Genomic DNA, 20,316 nt, shown 5'->3' on the forward strand with positions numbered 1-20,316 from the left:
ACGTGCCCTTTAAATAACAGTAAAATACTGTGTTATTTACTGAAAACCAGGTTTTAGTTTATCAATCACGTAATTGCTTTCAGCTGCCTTAAGACCGTAATGCGCCAACAATGCACCTGGCCACACCTCTAACAAGCCCATAGACACTCAGATATACATTTGCTACTCAAACAAAGTGGGCCAGCTGTGTCGGTCTAAAACTAGTAAGGACACTTGTATTGCACTTTGCGCCGCTTGGTACCGGTTGTAAAATACAGCCCTTTCAGGCATGAGAGTATATTTTCTTTTCGGGGAAAAAAATAATATATATATAATTCTAAATATGCAGCTTTGATGAACAGAGACTCGTTTTTTGGGATTTAGTCAATGCGAGGAGAGAAACATTTGTCTGATAATGACATCACTTATTGCAGCCTTGGCCAACCTGTCTCTGTTTAACATTGCTGGACTGAGGTTTTCAGCATCATAAAAATATTGGCTCCTTTGCAGACAAGGTGCTACAGCAATGTTCTCTGACACGTAGACAAACCTGTGATATTAGTTTTATATGCATCTGAAAAGTTCACTGTGAAAAGGGAAGTGCTCTGCAGCCTGCGAGATGTGAATGTCATCTCTAGATTTTCTTCTTGAGCGTGTTGTTTCCAAACGTCTCTCTTAAATGGATGGAGGAAAAGTCACCTTTTATTCCCCTTAACTGTACTCACAGCTAATTGCTGTCTTAGATGGGCAGAAATTAATTTTTGAAAGGTCTTTGAAGTACCCACAGTGAGGCTGTTCTGCCTTTTATACTCAGTGTGATTACTTTGGCAGCTGTATGAAGTCCTCTGCTTGTGCCTGATGAATAACTGTCAGCATGGAATTAGGTATTAAATCAAACTGGGGAGGGATTCTGTCATTACTATGAGGCACAAAGATCGTTGTTTCCTATGAAGCCATGCTCCTTGTGAAGCAAATCTACAGTATTGGGCAAACACCAGCTATAGCATTTTTCCTTTGCTGTTATGACACCCATTTTATCAAGGATTCTCATGTGTGTGGGTCAATACTGAAATATTGAATTTCCTCATTAGCTGTTGCCCATTTCCTACTCACCATAAAAGAAACCAGCTGCAGTCTTCATTCAATGAGGTCCCAGTTTCTCATTATTGGCAGTTTAAAATCTGCTTTTATGAAATGAAAGAGGAATAGTGAAAGGATAACAGCAGAAACTGTGCTGGTACTGAAAAGCAATAGAGCTTTCCTGGTGCTTCAGTCGGCAAAATCTGAAAAGATGTCAGTCTAAATTTGTCTTAACCACACTATCAATCATTAAGTTACAATGTTTTACCACCAAAAACTGGATTGCTGGTAGAAAGGTGTTTTTTCTGTTAATTATTAAGTATTAATTGGTGTTTTTGAGTGCTTTTGTGTGATAATCAATTTGGTGAGCAGTACATAATCAAAAAATCCACTACTTCAACTCTGAGATGTGAATATGTGGTGACTTTCTTGGCCTTCTCTGATTGTAAAATTAGTTGGGTTTTTTTTAATTAAAAAAAGCTAATAGAACATAGGGCAGCTTTTGAGAATAGACATTTTTACTGTTTTAAGACAGTTTGTAAACCAAACAGAGAGTTAAATGATTTAAAAATGAATTAAAATGATCACAAATTGCAGTCCAACTATATCTTTCTTAGTGGTTGTGTTTCCTTACATTGAAAATGGTTAAAAGCTCTTTAAAAGGCCAAAGTGTGGGCCTTAATAGAATTTTATTTCTCATATTTGTTCACTCATTTGTCACTTTTGGGTGGTTAAAGAAAAGATCACCAGGTTTAACCGTGAAGCGCAGAACTCAGGAGTTTTGGCATCTGACGTTTAAAACATCTTGAAATGAATTTGAGCATCCTGCTCCGTCCCTGCATTTGAAAGAGCTCATTTGCATACTTGTTCATCATTATCTCAGTAAAGCTTATTGATGTGAAAAGTGTCGTTACATTAATGTGTCAGCTCAGCACTTCCAAACTTGGCTCCTTCTCTCTGTTTTGATTTTGGAAATACATGAAAGGACTTGTCGACATGTGGTGAAAGAAGTTTGCAAAGGCTGTCAGTTAGTTGAATAAAGTCGCTGTGACATGACGTGTCTGCGCAGGACTGTATCCCTCCCAGCTGCATGGACTCTGTTCTGTCTGTGACCTCTGACCTTCCTGTGGAGGCTACTTTTGAATGAAGAAAACTGGAAAACAGTCAAGAGGACTTTAACCTCCTTGTAAACTCCACCGAAGAGGAGCCGAGGTTTTCAGAATATGACGGTTAGAGGGACAGCTTGGCCATTTTTTCCTCCACTCCCAGTATTTCGATGACCTTTTGGCATGATGAAAAGGACATATTTTTTTTGCCACCTGGAACACGTCCTCCATCCCACAGATCCAGTAGACTAACCCTGACATTCTCCACACAGTTGAGATACAAAGTGGCTGATGAGAGGGAGCACTTAGTCTCTGATATCAGTAATCTTGACACGTGTGAATGCAGCCTCAGCTTCTTCTTGCTGTGGAGCAAAGCAAAGTGTTTTCAGGCCACAGAGAAGCCATGATGTAGTCAACCGTTGATTTCTTTTGGCAGCACATTTACCGGCACACCTAACTTAAAGAAACTGGAAAACACTTGGGAATGTATTGATTGAGTAGTGACTTACACTTCACTCTGAGTACACCTATTAATTACAGAAATACAGTGACCACTTCTACATTTGTCGTAGTGAAAAAGTTACTCTCCATTCTCCCTATAGGTGTTTCAGAACAGCATGATGACACTAGCATTAGATTAGTGCTGAATTTACTGAAAGCATAATGAAGAACTCTTGAATTAATGTATTTATAGATACTGTAAGTCCTCGGTGCCTCAGCAAACTGCATACAAGAAGCCATAGTTTGAAATTGCCATCTTTAAGTTGCTCTCTCTGAACTTCTGTAGTTTTCATATGTTTTTGCTCAGCCTGACATTGTCTGGATGTCTTTTATTCTGTCATTTGACATATTCTCTGAGGGAGAGGACCTCGTGATTTATCTTTTACTGAATGTTATCTTCAAAGACAACTCAAACATCAGCTCCGAGTGAGTTTTGGTCGTCTTTGTGTTTTTACCTTAAGGCTCTAAAGTGCTCGAATAAAAGTGTTCCGCAACTTTTGGATAATTTTTTCTGAAATACTTCTTGAAGTTAGAACCACTGCCAGTGAGAGGTTAATGTATGTTTTCTGCCCCGTGTTGTGCTTGTGCTGTTACTTTATTGGGTTTTCTCAAATAGCAAACAGTTTTAAATGACATTTGGTGAAAAATTACACAAGGACATCAGCTGAAGAACAAGTGATTAGTTTTTGTTGTGGATCCCGGAATAGATTCAACATTTTGGGACATTGCATTTTTGGGATATTTTGGGGATATTGCAACATTTTCATCATTTCATCACAAAACCACTGACTTTACTTTAATGAAAAAGTATGTGGCAAACTGACTGTCAGAAATGTGCAACCGTGGAGAGGCATTCTTTTTAATCAAATAAAAAAATTTTAAGTATCCATCAGTAAGTCTGCAGTAGGTATCAATATGACAGGCTGGCATGAATTAAATGATGGCGTAAGGGCTTACACTGGTAATGTTAGAGCTCTTAATGTTGCACCAATTAATATTTTTTTTCTGAAATGATTATATGTAATGGGCAAAGGAGTTCTTTGTAGCAACGAAACCACAGAAACAGCCACCCTGCACTTTTAGTGTCTTTCAGTTGATCTTTTTGGTTTTTCTCACTCACTTTTCTCATCGGCATCAGCAGGCAGTATTTTTTTCTGTGAGCGCTTCTTGCCAAGCACCAAACTGACAAACGTAACAACTACCTGGTGAACATTGTAGAGCGGCTAAAGAGGCAGATGTTTACCTCAAGAGTTGGCGGAGGCCAAAATATAGCTGAAAGAGTATAAATATCAGACTGATGTTGCTTTAGGTTTTGGAAAGTAATTCAGTTGTAATTTCAAGGAGCCAGGATTATTTTGTTAATAACATTGACTGTATATAAAAGGGGACATACCATCCAAGTCTGAACAATGTGGCGGATGCAAAAGTGCGATATCACTCAGTGCCACTAGAGGTTGGCTCCAAAAAAGCCTCCAGATCCATACACTCCCATTGAACTAATCTCAGGAAATTCGAAGTCAATACATTTTTTTCCACAAGTTATCTCGGTTTTGCTAGCTAAAGTCCTTTCTTATTAGTCTTCTGGTGTTCCATTTTATAATAATCCCGTCATTAATTAGAAAATAAGCCCCCAAAAGCTGTGTTGACCAATCTGATTGATTGACAGGCCTGTGGTGCAGTCAGGTTATGGAGCTAGGTGGGCGGGGCGTAGTATTGTCAGGTTTCCTATCAGATTGAGTCAGATCCGTCTGCTCGCTCCCCGCCAGCTCGTCCAAATATGGTCACTACCGGCTCGAACTAGCAAGATGGCACCAGCCAATATCCACACTCAAGGCTTCATAACGGCCGTTCATAAACCAATGGGTGACGTCACTGCTGGTTGCCGCATGGTTAATAGGCAGGTTTGACATACTGTACATAATATATTTAGTTTTGGTATGCAGATGTGGTGAATGCCACACAGCCCAAGAAATCAGTAATATGAAATAAATGTGCCAGACATATTGGAAGTATTTATGAGAGAGGCTGATGTCCCAACATCAGCTGACTTATGAACTTGGTTTTAAATGAACGCAGCTCTAAGCTAATCAATTTTAGTTGAGACAGATGCATATCAGGATGAACTGAAATAACCTCAGGCCTGCATCCTGCAAATACACACCTCTGTCCATGAGTTGAAATGTATGCAGGAGAAGCATTAATAATTAATGCTGTTACAAAACACATGATAGGGAGGCTGCAGCAAGATCGAGGATGATGTGTGCTGCAAACTTAAGGGCTCACCTACATTTTTTTTACCCTTTTAATAGATTTAAAGAAATTATGGGAACTATGACAAGTTCATGAGTGTTTGCTTTGACTCTCTAGAGTCACTTATGACATTTTAGTTTGTGTAATCACTAAAAGAAATTGAAATGTTAACCGAGGATTGACGGTAGCCTCACTTACAAATTACACTGTCAAACTGTGACTACGAAAGGTGCCAGGCTTGTATCCTGTCAGCCGCTGTAATGCGTGTAATGGGAACCATGAATGAGTAATACTCTGGCCTTTCACAACAACGTCTGTTAAGTTTTCATTAAAGAAAGCAGTAAACATTACCCAAGTGCAGCTTCTCGGTGGCTAACAATGGATTCTTGATGTTGTACATGGCAGCTCAAGCTTTGTTTGTTCTGCTGTAACTAAATGTGATACTAATTGGGAATTGCTGACATTTTGTGTCTGCAAATGTCAACTTTTCAGGAACTAAGGAGAGCAGGCTTGTTTTTAGCTTCAAGATGACACATTTATGATGTCTCCAGTGGGTTTGATTGGATGGGGGTTTTTCACCCATTAAATAGTATTAAATCCTTGTGTTTGGGGTTAAAACAAGAGTCACATATGACTGAGTCCAGAAACTTCCCCTTGAAAAATTAATGTTCCAAAACAGAAAAGAATTTGGTTGCCAGAGGTCATTGACTTGAATATGCTTCACTTTTCTTCTTTGCCTCTCTGGTGTATCCCTCTGGGATCCATGCACCACTACCCGCTGTAGGATCAAGTCTTCCCAAATGAAATCGGATCTCTTGAATTCAATGTGCCCTCTAAGATCTCAAAGAGGATTGGTTGATATTACAGTTCATCACTACTTCCCAGCTCCAGATATTCAACCCATTCCCCTCCCTTGGGTGCGAAGGGGAAACCAGACCCGGTCTTGTCCAGCCTCCTTTGTACATTTAGTTTGGATGATGCTCTCTGCCACCGTCAGTATTCAGCAGGTCACCGCTGCAGCAAGACCAAGTGCAGCAATCACAGGGCCTAACTCGGAAAACTTTTGGAGAAAATGGGAGCTCCAGAGGAGGAAGCACCACGTCCGCCCTCAGACATCACCGTGTTCGGAGCCAACTGCACCCTCCACGGTCTGAGCCACATATTCCTGCCCGGTGGGGTGACTATCCGGCGGTTGCTTTGGGCTGCCGCATTCAGCTCCTCCCTTTCCATCTTCCTCCTCCAAGTGGCCGACCGTGTGATCGAGTATTACCAGTACCCCCATGTTACCATCCTGGATGAAATGGACAGTCCCGTTATGTATTTCCCAGCCATCACACTCTGCAACTACAACAGCTTTCGAAAGTCGCAGGTCCAAAGGAATGACATCTTCTGGATGGCCGGGCTCCTGGGCGTGGAACAAGGGGACTTTGATGATTTCATGGCCGCTTTAGGGCAACCCACGGACAACAGCAAGTTTTTCCCCAGCAAGACCTTCAACATGCTGGAGTTTGTGCAGAGGACGAGCCATAACATAGACGAAATGTTGCTCGACTGCAAATATAGAGGCAAGGACTGCGGTGCCGAGAACTTTACTACAGTAAGTATGGCTCCATCTGTGGGTCTTGCCTCGGGTGAAATCAGCGCTACAACGTGAGAATCATTATAGGAAAAATACTGATCCAAAGGTGGAGAGCTGTGAGAGAACGAATAAGTCTAAATATTTCATAATATCTCAGTTGGATAAATCCTGATTCATGTAATATTTAGCCAAAATATTTATTGAAAAGCCTCAAATAGTGTTACAAATCTTTTTGCCAGATTACACAATTAACAGAAAACTATTTTGAACATATGCAAAAGCCTTGAGCAACAATGCCAACAACTGTGAGCTGTTTAATAGTCATTATAACGGTGAACTTTGAAGGCTTCACTTTGCCCACGGAGACATGAAAAATGAGTCAGTTTATGTTTATTAACACCAGGAGACATTACAGAGATCTGCTGGAAGAAGCGTGGTTCATAAAAGCAGCATTGTCATGAAGAACACACACATGCACATCAGATATCATTAGGAGAAGAGACGTCACTTCAATTCAAATTATGTTGTGACTGCTTAATTGTTTTTTTAACATAATCCCCTATTTTTAAATAATTAACGCCATGTGTCTGGAAATATTAAGCTTGAGGGGGAACAATAGGTGCGGGGGTGTAAGACAGGAAAAGTTTCTGAGGAATACTAATAAAGCAGCACTTTATCCCTGTTTACAACAGCTTGTGCCAAAAGCAGCAAGATATTTCTCTGGGCCTTTACGGTGATTCCAATATTTATACCGTGTGCAATTCTTCATTTTCTGACTACTATTAATAGTCATTTTTCTTGAAGGAGAAATAAGAGTTCCTTCCTTAAAAGTGTCAGAAACGTGCAGACTACTGAGGTGCCATATGGTTCAACAAATCTCTGCTGACATCATGCATCATGCATTATGAAGCCAACATATGCTGTTTTCAAGACCAGTCGAGTTTCTAACATGTTATTGTTTTTCCTGGTAAATACCTCAGAAACATTATCATTTTCATAGCAGCAAATGTTCTTTTTCACAAAACAAAACGTGTTAGTGTTGGTCATAAAAAGTCCAGTTTTCATAACTCATGGGCTTTAAATTTATTTGTAAACCAGGTTTTTTCCCCTCAATTTTCAGGCCTCTACCAAAGAGATAAAATCATGTCAGCAGAATTTGAATGGAACTTAATCGTTTTGCTGCAGAGACAGGGGAAGGATTGTATTTCAATGAAATGGGCCATTGATTTGAATGATGAAAGCCCAGCACCAAGATGGGCTTGTCATGCCGCACAATTTCTTTGAGAACCAGCAGTGCAACTGAGGCAAATGATTTATACTAATTACTTATTAGTTGTACAGTGGCAATACTATTATTTTGAGAGACAATGGTTTAAACTGAACGATGAGGTTTGTCTTTTGAATCCACACCAAACCTGACATCTGCTGTGAGAAGAGCTTTAGACTTGCACATGGAAAATGGCTTATTTAAGTCATAGCTCCAAAAACAAAAGGGCTCATATAAGCTAATAAAGGCAGATTTTGACATGGCTCTGGTCAGTCAGGTGACCTTGGCTTTTTCACAGCACCACATACAAAGGGCAAATTTCAGCTAAATGTCAGAAACTGGAGACGCTCTGAGGGCCTAAGTATAGAGGGGACTAATTAAAGATTCATGGAAGTGCCTGAATTCCCCCTCCTCGATTCCCCCGGCCTGCTGATGTTACTGTGGGAGGCTCAGAGGCAGGTCCTCTCACAGGAGATGAGATGTGATGGAATTGAGATTAACCATTATATACTTCAGCATCATCACTGCAAAATGACTCACACAAGGTCTAGACAACATCTGACAATTATCTCACTGGAATGTGGAAAAATCGGAGAAAATATATTCATTAAATCATTCAAATGCCTCCGCTGATACATTTGACTTTTGAGTGTTATGCATTTCGAGATGGCATTAAAACGACTGAGCATTAGAGTAAACAGATTGTTATCTTTTCTAATTTAATACCCTGAGATCTTAGCTGTCCTATAATATAGCATATCAATTGTGCGATAATTGTAATTTTTCAGACATCATTTCAGATGCATTTGAGTACATGCATGTGTGTCTGTGTAGGTGGGTGTCGTTTTTTTTGTGTCATAGACAAAGTAACAGTGGCAGACCAGATGTTTCAACTAATGAGCTGGATGTGGGTGCTCTCATATTGAGAAATATTTGAGAGGAAATATCAAGGCTCCCAAGTGCAATTATTCCCTCTGCATCAAGTAATGAAATATTTTTTGGGGGGAGGATGCTGTAATTTACTGGAGGAGAAGGAGTCTCGTATATTAAAAGGCTGGCAGATGGTAGATTCTAGAGTTGTTCTACCCAGTGCTCTAAATATATACAGAAACATAGCCTTGAATGTCCCTGTATCCGTCTGTGCTAACAAGCTTTGTTTGGATTACACAGGCTTTTTGGTGCTTTTGCAAGGATTCATCTTTCAGACACTGTATACAACTGAACATTATGTTAAATAAAACATCTTCAGATTTTAATACAACTGATCTTCCAAATAACTTCCCAGGTAGAGGCTTTATTTCATTATCAAATGAATCTCTTGCCTCCATCTTGATGCCTTACATGCTGTCTGTGAACCGGCGGGTGATTGATTACCTCATTAATGCTCAAAAGCGTAAGCACCCCTTCTCATTGCTGTGGATTAAACCTGCAAGACTGGCTCTGACCAAATAAATCATCTGTCAATGTGTATATGCAGGATGCATGCTGAAGTCGGTGTAATATCATTTCAATCGATCAGAAGCTCAGCACTTTAGCTGGCTTGTGCCACTGCAGAGAGATGATTCCAACACATTTATCCTATTACCGATGATCTTCTGTGTTGTGACTGAATGTCCCGTCGATGTATTAGCTTGTGCAGAAACCAGAGAGCTTTGCGTTAAACACCTTTTTAATATTACATTATGGCACGTCTGTGGTGTTGGCAGATCTCAGACTCTGCCAAACCAGAACCAGGATGTTCTTTGTTTTTTTACTGAATTCACTGCAGTGTAGTCTGGAGACTGAAGTTGGCTTTGGAGGTCAAAGACAAGAGAAAGGTGAGCATTGGAAGCAGAAGTCAGGCTTGAGTGTCAGATGTGTTCAGAAACAATGAGTCCGGCTGCAGGAAGAGGCAGAAAATAGGCAGTGTGGGAGATAGGGGGGGAAAAAAGACAAGAGAGTAGTAGCTTATACAAGAGCGATGTGGGAAGGGTGCGGTGTGAAAAATAGAGGTGAAGGAGAGCACTGAGACAAATGGAAACAAAAGAGAGAGGAGGAGAGAAAACAGCGAAGGAGGATGTGCTGTGCTTAGATTGAGGTGGGACTGGGACTCAGCTGAGGACTGACACCGTCATTGTGATTCAGTCTTCTCTGGAGCCGAGCCAGCGCCACAATGCACAACTGGAAGCATTAGGAGAGATGAAGGGAAGAGGTGTGTGAAGGAGCGCAAAATTGCAGTGCTGCCTCGAGCATGAAGAGGGAGAGGAGAGATAAAATTGAGCTCCACAGTGCAAACAATGAAATAAACAAATCTGAGGCAGTGAGTGCGGATGACAGGCCAGATAACAAATACCTAATGTGTTTGTTCCATTACTCAGTGTCAGTAAAGGCCAGTGTGGGAGTCACTGTTACTGTAAGTGCAGTATTGGCAGCCCGATCAATGGCGCTGAGGAGGAATACTGAAGGAATTCATTGCAGTGACGCTGTGCGAGGATGCTTTTTGCTGACTTGCACATCGGGCAGCAGATACTACCAGAGGCAGACATTGAAGGTGGCAGTTGACAGAACCTCTTAAGTTAATTAGCTTGTTAGGTGGAGACACCGAACACAAGTACGGCTCCATCCAAAACCAATAGGGCCATTATGTTATGTTGAAGATCCCCAGTCTTCTGGCATCGTAACATCCAAATAAAAACATGTTAATATCCAGATTTTTGTCATTTACCAGATAATGATGAGGCAAAAAATGACTTCATATCACATGTCTGTTTGATCTTGAATTACGTGTGACACCCATATTTAGCTTTCCACTAATGGCCTCAGGGATCAACAGCATATCCTGCTCTCTTAGCCAATAAAACCCATGCCTTGCACCTTCCAAAGGATTGTATCACTATATCCTTTCAGTTAAACAGATTCCCCTCAATGCCGCACGTCACCGTCCTGAGGAAGCTGGGCATGACACATTGTTGGAAGATGGAAATCTTTTTTTTTTTTAAAGTGTGATGGTGTAATTCAAGTGGTTAGAAAATCCTTTACATTTAGATGCTGACAGCTGTTTGAGTGGTGCAGTGGGAGGATATGCTTTGAATTGATGATGCATGCAGGAATGAAAAAAAAAAAAAAAAAAAAATGATGGAATGCTGTTAGTCTGTGCTACTTTCAAGCTGCTGGCAACTGCTTACTTTGCTTAATTTCTGGCCAAGCTGGCTAAATGGATTCAGGAATGGATACCAAAAACCTCAAGCTGAGCAAACAAGATGAGAACATGTTGGAGAAAAAAAAAAAAAAACATTATCCTTGCAAATGAAAAGTACCCGTGAGGAAATTTGAGGAGAGTTTATCAAAGTGTGACTGCAGGCTGCTGATTGAAAAGCTTGAGTGACAGCGCAAACGTTTCCTGCCTGGAATGGAACAAGGGAGGAAGACAGCAGGTGTAGCCAGCTACATCTGTTTTTTATTGATACCGACTGCATCTGCCCTCCACCTGGTCTGCCTGGGAGGATGTACTGTACATATGCTCTGTGAGAGATGTTCACAAGTACTGTTGATTCCAAATCAGTAACACTAAGTTCTGCAAAAACATGCTGCAGCAGCGTAAAAATACAGCACTTTTTAGATGAATGAAAAGTGTGATTAAAATAGTTGTATTGCCAAAAAAATTTACACTGAATGTATACTCCTCCAAAACAGCAAGTTTATGCCAATATTTTTCCCTTTTGATTAATTTTATATGAGGTATTTCACATTATGAGCCTCTCTTAGCCAAAAGTCCATCCTGGCTTCCCTTGCACTACTTGTGCAGCATACAGAGTGGCTGTGTTGCTGTTTAAGGCAGTGAGAGCTGAGTTTTATTTAAAGGCAGGCCACAAGATGTCTCCCTCTGCTAAAGAAGCTGCCCGCCTGCCCGCCGGAGTATCAGTCTGATTGGGTCTGTCTGTCTCACTCACATTTGCATCCGTTTGGCCATTTTAAATAACAGTACGACCACAACGAGTCCACTTCTTTTCCAGCAATGCTTTTTTTGGGGTTTGAATATTCTCGGGGAGTCGGGTCGCTCAAGTTTTCATGTGAAGCTGACTGTGACATATCAAGTAACTCAATGAAGAATCCCAACCTCATGGCTCATACACTCTGGTATTTTGTTAATATTCAGCGAGTCCGCTCCACTTATTCAAGTTTTAAATATTACAGAACTTTAAAGATTTTGATCAAAAAAATGTCAAGTCTGAAATTGAATACTGTATGTATGTCAGTGGGTTTTTTTTTTTCTGTGGCTGCTCGTTTGATCAGTCCGCTCACACTTACAGTTTATTGAGTAGAGAAATCTAGTGATTTATCTACTCTGCTCTCACACTGCAGAGTTATCTACTGTATTGTCACTGTAAAACTCAGTACAAAATCAACACAAGGACCATATCTATTTAGAGCTGAAATGATTTATCTCTTCATCGATGACCAAACAATTGTTTTGTTAGAATTTTCAGTAAATTTTCACGTTAAAATGACAAACATTCTCTGATTTCAGCTTCTCAAATGTTTGGACTTGCTGCCTTTTCTTTTTAATGTATGGTATTAAACTATAGTTTCCGTTTTGATATGACGGTAAAAAAAAAAATACAAATGAGGAATTTGAAGATCCATTGTCATAACAAATTTTGGATATTTTTTGTGACAATTTACAGTCTGTTGTGATAACAATATACACTACAGTATTTGTAAGCTGCTTCCTTTTGTCTATGAATATAAACTGCAGTTAGGGGCCAATAATTCAATATTTTTTTTCTGAGTCAATATGTGAATTCTTCTCCTTATTGATCAATTAATTGTTTGCTCTATATTTTATAAAAAAAAAAATTCAAAAAATATGTCGTAATCACAATTACGCAGAGCTTTCGACATAATCATAACTTGTTTTCTTTCATGGACGTTATCATTACATATGAATAGTATACCACAAAAGACTAACACGTCCCCCAAATATTCATGATTAAGAAGCGCGAAACAATGAATGTTTATCTTTTTCATTTACTCAAAGAAGTCCTCAACTAACTCTACTAATGATAACTACACTCCACGTTAACGCTGAATTGCTTTTATTTTTTCCACCTTCATTTCTGCCCTGTCTGTGCTCGGTTCGTTTGAGATGTGCGTCTAATTGCTGCCAGGATTTCTTTTGGTGTTGAACATTCTCACTGGCCCTTGAAGGAGCTCTTCCCTCTACACAGTCAAAACTCTGCTCCTCCTCTAATGAGACCTCAGGGGTTTAACTTGGCTTTGACATAAAAGAGGATGGTTAGTGCCATTCCCTGACAGCCTGAGGGATCACTGAGTCGGTCTTTAAGGCGGGCAATAAATGTAAAAATCGGAAATATGAACCCTTCAAATAGTTCTGATTTTCTTTTCCATCAAACAGCAATTAGCTGCTCATTTGAGTTTGGTAAATTTCATTACACCATGACCCTCTAATTACATGCTTGAACACTGAGACAAAGATGAAATGCGTTTTCATCCTGAGGAAGATAACAATGGAAATGTGTGAGCAGCAGAAATTTGTTTTCAATAAGAAGCACAGCAATTTTATCAGAAGGAAAAATCATTAATCTATGCCCAGAGCGCTTTACATTCTTGAGTGATTGCAGTACAGTCTTCGAGGGGATATTTTAATTAAATTAATGATTTTGTGAAATGATTTCACAAATAAACAGTTATAAAAGTTAGTCATATTAAAAGTTGTAAAATATTGCAGTGTTGTGCAGAAACGTGTTACACAAGATTTTAAAGCTTCGTTGTAGATTAGAAATAATCAGACTTCCCTATACAGTCGTGTTTTTCCAACAGCAGGTTATTAAATCCAGAATCCATACAAACATTGCTGCTGTGGTGACAAATCCACAGAGAATTATCACCTCATTCTACGGAGTGTTTTAGCATTTTTCAGCTCATTGTTTTGGTTTGATTCATTTTTATTATTACCTACACAGCAATAAACAACACAGACAAGGTTAGCAACTAGTTGCTGGTAAACATAGTGGAGCATTTAGTTGAGAAAACAGGGCTGAAAAGAGAGTGAATGTTGTGTTTAGATTTCCCATGTGGCCAGAAAGGTAACTCCAAATTAATACCAAGGTTGCTCTGTGTAATAAGCAAATCTAACGCGTTATCTGTACCTTTAAGTGCAATTTTAAACTAACTATCAAGTAACAGATAAAAGACAAAGTGTCACTTTATGCTCATATTGACTACTTAAAATAAGCAAACCATACAGCGTGACTTTAAGCAAGCAGTATTAATGAATGGGCAGTAGCACAGTATAGTTTACGATCAAATTAAAATAAAGCCCGAGGTCAGTTCAGGTCCTATTAACTCAATTGTTAAATAAATAATGATTCTAACCATTACTTAATCAGTTGAAAATAAATAAGAAATAAGGACACATACAAAAATGCTGCCGATCGACTGAAAGCACACAAACAGCATCAGAAGTTTCTTAATAAGACCAAAGTTAAAATTTTTATATCTAGAATGAAAGAAATGAAGTGCACTGTGTGGTACATTTAAACACATATTTGTTTTTGAATGCACCACCGCTGTGATTGAAGTCCATGGATGGAGAGCTGCTGTCAGAGACAGAAAGCACATGTTACAAAGAGTAATGATAATTGTCATACATTGCCAGTGTGTAACCTCTGGAGCTCAGAGTAATGAAATTGTGCTTTGGTTCAAACTGCTGACGAGGGATGATTCGGGTACCAGGAGAGCCGTCTGCCTCACGCCTCCACTGGGCTTGAATAGAACAAATGAGCTCAGGCAATTAACTCTGGTTAAACACACCTCATACCTATTGACATGTTTCTAAGGAAACTGAGGAGAGAGGAAATCTATGCAGCTGGTCAATAAATGGAGAAACCAGGCAGTCAGCTATAAAAAGGTATTGTTTGAGTTCTTAAGTACCTGAATCTTGTGCAGCATTAGTATTGTTCTGCTTTGTTTTACTTAGTATGTCCCTGTTGATAGAAAAATAGTCTGTGGTGCATTTTGATTGGATCTCTTCCTAAACAACACCAAAAAGACTCCTTAATTCTACAATTAAAAGAAGTTTATCCATGGTTCCACAATTTGAACATAAGGCTAAAAAGGAAGCAGTGCCAGGCATCTGTGTCGCCTGGAAGCCAGCAAAAAAGGCGTGCTGCAGACATGATATACAGTCACTGTTGGGGGAGCTGAATTCAAGCAATTAATTTAGTTGTTTTGCTGCTGGAACGCTCTGAAAGCTCACAGAGGGAAAATTAGCTTTACCACAGTACTGAAGCCGTTACTTTCATTTCTCTTTATTTTTCAGCATCCAGACAATCATTAATATTATCAGACTGTTATGACCACAACTTTTGAACAGAGAGAAAACAGTTGCACACTCTGTCTTTGTTATAAATGCATAGGTTGGCCTATAATTAAATTGACTAGGCATAAATTCATATTTAAGGCCGTCACACCCCCCAAAAAGCCTCATTTCTTACGTTCACACTTTCACTTCTGTTCACTTTCCTGTTATCATTGTTTTTGAGGAAAGGTAAGTATTAAGTGCCAGTATGAGAAAGAAAAGGACTGTTGATGGATAACTTGTCACGGAGACAACAGCACAATGATTTAAGAAGACGACATATAGAACAGATTCTGCAGAAATGAGTGGTGGTTTTTGACACTTTAAAGTTGATTTGATGGCTACTGGACAGCCTCGAGTGGGAATAGGAAAAAAGCTTCATCTCTAATGAGACAGACTTGCCTATATAGAGTGAAAATAATTGTAAACAAATAAACTTTTAAAGTTGGCTCAAGGAATTCAGGTATTTATTGTTGCAAGCATTTATTTATTTTATTTTGTAAGGAAATATTAATATAATTCGTGTATCATGATATTGATGTTTTGTTATTTGTTACTCTATCAATTCTCAAAAACACTGCATCTATTTTTAATTCATAGTTTATGTGCAAAGATTTGTGGAAATGTATTTGATCAGATTGCATGAAAAGTAGTGCTATTAAGTTGGATGCTACAGGAACCCATTGCAAAAAAAAAAAGTACAACTCTTTTTTTTTTTACTCAGATTTTATGCAAATTCTGATGTATTCTTAATGCTATTACTGTTTTCCTCCAATTTGATTTAAAAAATTGCAATATATTGCAACATATTGAATTGCAATCCCTGTGTCATGATGCGTATTATATTACATAGCCCTACGATGTCCTCTTAAAGGTATACAGTAATTTGATATTTAAAAAGATCGAAATGACTCTCATGCCGGGGCATTAACTACACAGCAAGAGCCAACAAGCTTAACTTAGCATTAAGCCTGGAACACGGGAGAAACACCTAACCTGTTCAAAGAAAACTAAATCCAGCTGCCAGGACTTCAAAATCAATCAATATTTACTGAACAGTGCACACATCATTTCACAATTCTGATCAAATTTACTCCAAAAATTCCACATGTACACAACTTTCTGCCAACAATCCCACAATACAATGCAGTGCATTTTACAGATACCTGAAAGACTGTTGTTGACTGAGTGGCTGATGGTGAGGACGCAAAATTAGGATGATCAACTAAATGCTCATAAATATCCATCATATGAGTGAACAAATAGGTCCTTTCGGACACAACCATATTATCTTGTTTACTGCATACAAATAAATCAACAAGTTTATGGGGAAATATTTCTTGGCTGTGACATGATTTAGTCTCCCCTGGACCACGCTAGCTTTTTCCACATTGTGCCAGCCTATGCTCAGCAAACAGCCAACTGTTTTTACCCAGATGCTTATATCTCACTTTACTCCCCAAAATATTGAACTGTTCGTTTAAAGTAAATCTTTTTTTTTTTTTAATTACATCTTCTGAATATGAATGACTATAGATTAAATATATATATGTTGCAGATTAATTGACCATTGTCAAATCAGCTCTGACATCTCCTGGCTTTACTGCATCACTTCTGCCAGAGAGATCCAGACACCCGAATGGACATGAGTCATTTCTTCTCATTTCTGCCATATTTAAACTAGTTTTAATACAATAATTTTAAACCAGTTATTATCATCGAAACTTGGAAATGGCACCTTCTCATTTAAATACACATAGTAATAAAACATTTTTCTTTTTTTTTTTTTGGCTTTCCTGAATCATTTGTTACAGCCATATATCACCACAGCACTCATCGTGTCTCCCATCCAACACTCACATTACAGCCTGAAAAGATTCCAGTTAACAGAATTAAAAAAGAGAGAAAAGTAGCAGTGCAAGGCTGAGATTTCTGCCAAGCAGAATTTGCTGATAGTCTCATATAAATGGAATAAAGCACCCTAAATATCATCCGGAGCCACACCTGCATGCAGCAGGATGTCAGCCCTCATTACGCTGCATTTAGGAAATTATATTTGAAACTGGCAGAAGGGAGGAACTAGAAAATGTGTCGTAAAAGATATTTCATACACCGTAAGGAGGAGGGTTTTTTTTTATCCTCCTCCCAGTCATCAATTATATAGATATATTGATCCATCAGTGAACTGCAGCTTCTTCAAGGTTCGAGACTTTATCTTTTTTGTTGCAGAATTTCTTTAATACAGTTATTCGTACTTTGATCGATACCACCACCCCCGCCTCTCTATACCATTGGAGGTCTACTTCATCACCGGAGGAAAACAATTTCATCCACTGGCTCCACCTCATTCTCCATTCGACTGTGGAGAGAGTGTGTAGGGGGGCAACAAGCCTTATATTTCTTTCTGCAGGCTTCAAGTCAACAGACTAAAAGCATCTCTTCAATCTGTGGAAAAAAGGGAGGAGTTGGGTTGTGGACTGCTACTGCACAAAGACATAAACCACGGAAATCTGCAAGTATTGTCTGGCACTGGAGAGGGAGATGGAGGAGTGAAAGATCTGAGCAACAGGGGTAAGCGTCTCCGGATTTTCAAAGTGATTACCTCTGGGAGTGAAGCCGTCGCTTACATCTGCAATTATCACGTCCATTATCCATTGATGAAGGACTGGTGATAGTTACGCTGGATGTTTTTTTGTTAATGGAGTGATTCAGCTGTTTTTCCTCATAAAGGAATCATTATGTAAATCAATTTTGCCTCCCCCAAAGAGCAGAGTTCCTTTGTTTATATCTGCATGGCAAAAGTGTTTTCAAGCCTGAACAGTGGGACAGCTGCACATAAGGAGTCCACTCGCTGCTACCTGGAATTTTTCCATACATAAACCTGGAGTTGATTATGGAGAAAGCTACTGTGTGTAAATTGTAGTCCAGTGTGGGGGGGAAATTGCGGTTGATAACGAAGCCTTCACTTGCAATTATGGTTAAAGCACCCACATCCGAATCAATTGCCCTGGGGCCGCACAAACCAAACGATGGCCCGGAGACCACTTTCCAGAACACAGACTCCGGCTCACTTAAAACAACATGGAAGGAGTATACAGTGGCTTTCATCATGAGGACCAAAATCCACGGTTTGAAGTTTGTCTTCTCTCCGGACAAGTCGAAGCCGCAGCGAGTCATCTGGATCATGGCCTTCTTCCTTTGTTTTAGTCTCCTCTGCACCTGGTCCTGGAATCGAATCCTCTATCTGATGTCCTACCCGGCCGTCACCAAGATCTACATGGTCTGGGCTCACAACATGTCCTTCCCGGCTGTCACTCTGTGCAATAAAAACGTGTTCCGCGTGTCCACTCTGACCAAGGATGACCTGTATCACAGCGGCTACTGGATGGACCTCATGTATCCTAATCACACAGTGATAAACAAGAGCCTGTCCATCCTCAAAGACAGCCACAAGCAGGGTCTCTTGAGCCTGCTGGACTTCAACAACTACACCCCGCCCCCCGATTATCGCATCAACACCACAGAGATGATGGGTCGCCTCGGCCACCAGCTGGAGGACATGCTGCTGGAGTGCAAATTTCGTGGGGAAACGTGCACCTACAAAAACTTCAGCACTGTATGTAACTAAAGAAAAATAGTGTGTTGCCAGGTGTGGGATATGGGAGTTGTTTACAAGGTGTATTAATAATTCATGCAAGCATTTGACAAAGCTGCCTTACAGCAGGCATTCTCTCTGGGTGTTTTAAGCTAGTGATGTTTCAAAGCTGCAAACAAGCCTGTCCTGTTTTTGTCTCACAAACATGACAGGTTTATTTTTATTAAACTTGGTGTCTTCAAAAAGCCACTCATGGAAACGAACACAATGTTGTCTTTATGTTCGGCATGTTATTTACAATGTCTTCACCTGTGTACTTAACATCTTATAGAATTTTTTTTTATTTGGTATTATTTACTGATGAGTTCTCGAGTTGATATACTACCTTTTTTCCTTAAAATCGGTGACAATGATTTTAGGGAGGAAAAATCAGAGTGTTAATAATTCAGACGACATAAATCAATCCAAATAAAAATGTTAGTATCATCTGTAGGGTGTGAGGAGGACGTGCTTCAAAAAAATGCAGCCGAGTCTCTAAGTTAAAGCACCAGACGTAGATCTATTGCAGCCATTCGTCTCTGAATAACTGATCCGAGAAAATGAATGACATTTGCAAAACACAGTCCCACACCTCCGCATACTAACATTTCCAATAAATTGAACACACACTAGCAGTTTATAATGTCATCAGAGAATATTCGCAAGGATTGAATGGTGGAAATTTCATGCTGGGGTAAATATGCATGCAGAGTGACTCGGAATAATTCAAATCTTGGAACACGCATGTAGACTGAAAACCCTGATCTGTCACTGGCGACACATCCAGCCTCTGCTGATGCACATGCAAGCATCTAGATTCCAGTTATAAAAATGAAACATGTAACTGTGACAGCTTCAGCGGGTGTCAGGCATTTGAAATGTAAAGTCTTGCACCCTGCGAGATGTCAGCTGTCCATGGTGGCTTCCCTGCTTTGCACAATCCAGTGCAGTGTCTCTTCAAAATCAGACCTCGCATCCAGATTGACGGCCAGAGATGAGATTTGAACTGTGCTGTGTGCTTGCATATTAGGCAGCTTGTGGTGTGGCTGTGGTTGTGTCTGATTGACGCTCTCATTTTATCGAAACTTAAATCTGAATCTTAAATAACAGTCACCAGTTATGTGGTTTCTAGTCACTTTGCAGACCTTATTATATAACTAGCAGGGGGAAAGAAACAAAGCTCTGTCTTATCTGTCTGAGCTGCATGTAAGTCTGTCTGAGTCCGGACATGGAACACTGAGTCTGATCTCTGGAGATCAGCTTTGCCACGCTGGTTGAGTTTTTGCCAGCAGCCCTCTTACCATGAAGTCGACACAGTGGATAGTGATGAAAACTCGCCATTATCTGGAATTTCTGTCCTGCCTGGTGCGAGATGTTGTTTAGAAATGTGGTGAGGAGAGAAGTGGACAGCAGAAACATCATCTCAAAAGCACAAATTTTTGTTAACATGCTGTGGAGGAGGTAGTGAGGTTATTTGGACAGCTGTGATCATTACAGCATGGGCCAATGTTGCAAATGATGCTTTAGATTTTACAGCAAAGGGGGTATATGGAAGAAATA

General features: G+C 39.7%; 1 protein-coding gene across 7 annotated transcripts in view; it reads left to right on the forward strand.

Annotated features, from left to right (window-relative positions):
• Positions 1-20,316, forward strand: part of asic1c (acid-sensing (proton-gated) ion channel 1c) — an 85,708-nt gene that overhangs the window by 52,287 nt on the left and 13,105 nt on the right. For 4 of the 7 annotated variants that reach the window (XM_069157548.1, XM_069157550.1, XM_069157549.1 and 1 more), the window contains exon 1: positions 17,709-18,738. The exons of the other annotated variants lie outside the window; for them this stretch is intronic. In XM_069157548.1, the coding sequence (XP_069013649.1) occupies positions 18,097-18,738 (642 nt within the window). In that variant the 5' untranslated portion in view covers positions 17,709-18,096. Of the gene's footprint in view, positions 1-17,708; positions 18,739-20,316 lie in introns of those variants that run through there. 7 annotated transcript variants of the gene reach the window in all.

Source organism: Embiotoca jacksoni, unplaced genomic scaffold (assembly GCF_022577435.1).
Source record: "Embiotoca jacksoni isolate LCO1_2020_lvr unplaced genomic scaffold, fEmbJac1.0.p SCAF_22, whole genome shotgun sequence".
In the NCBI taxonomy this organism is placed as follows: domain Eukaryota; kingdom Metazoa; phylum Chordata; class Actinopteri; family Embiotocidae; genus Embiotoca; species Embiotoca jacksoni.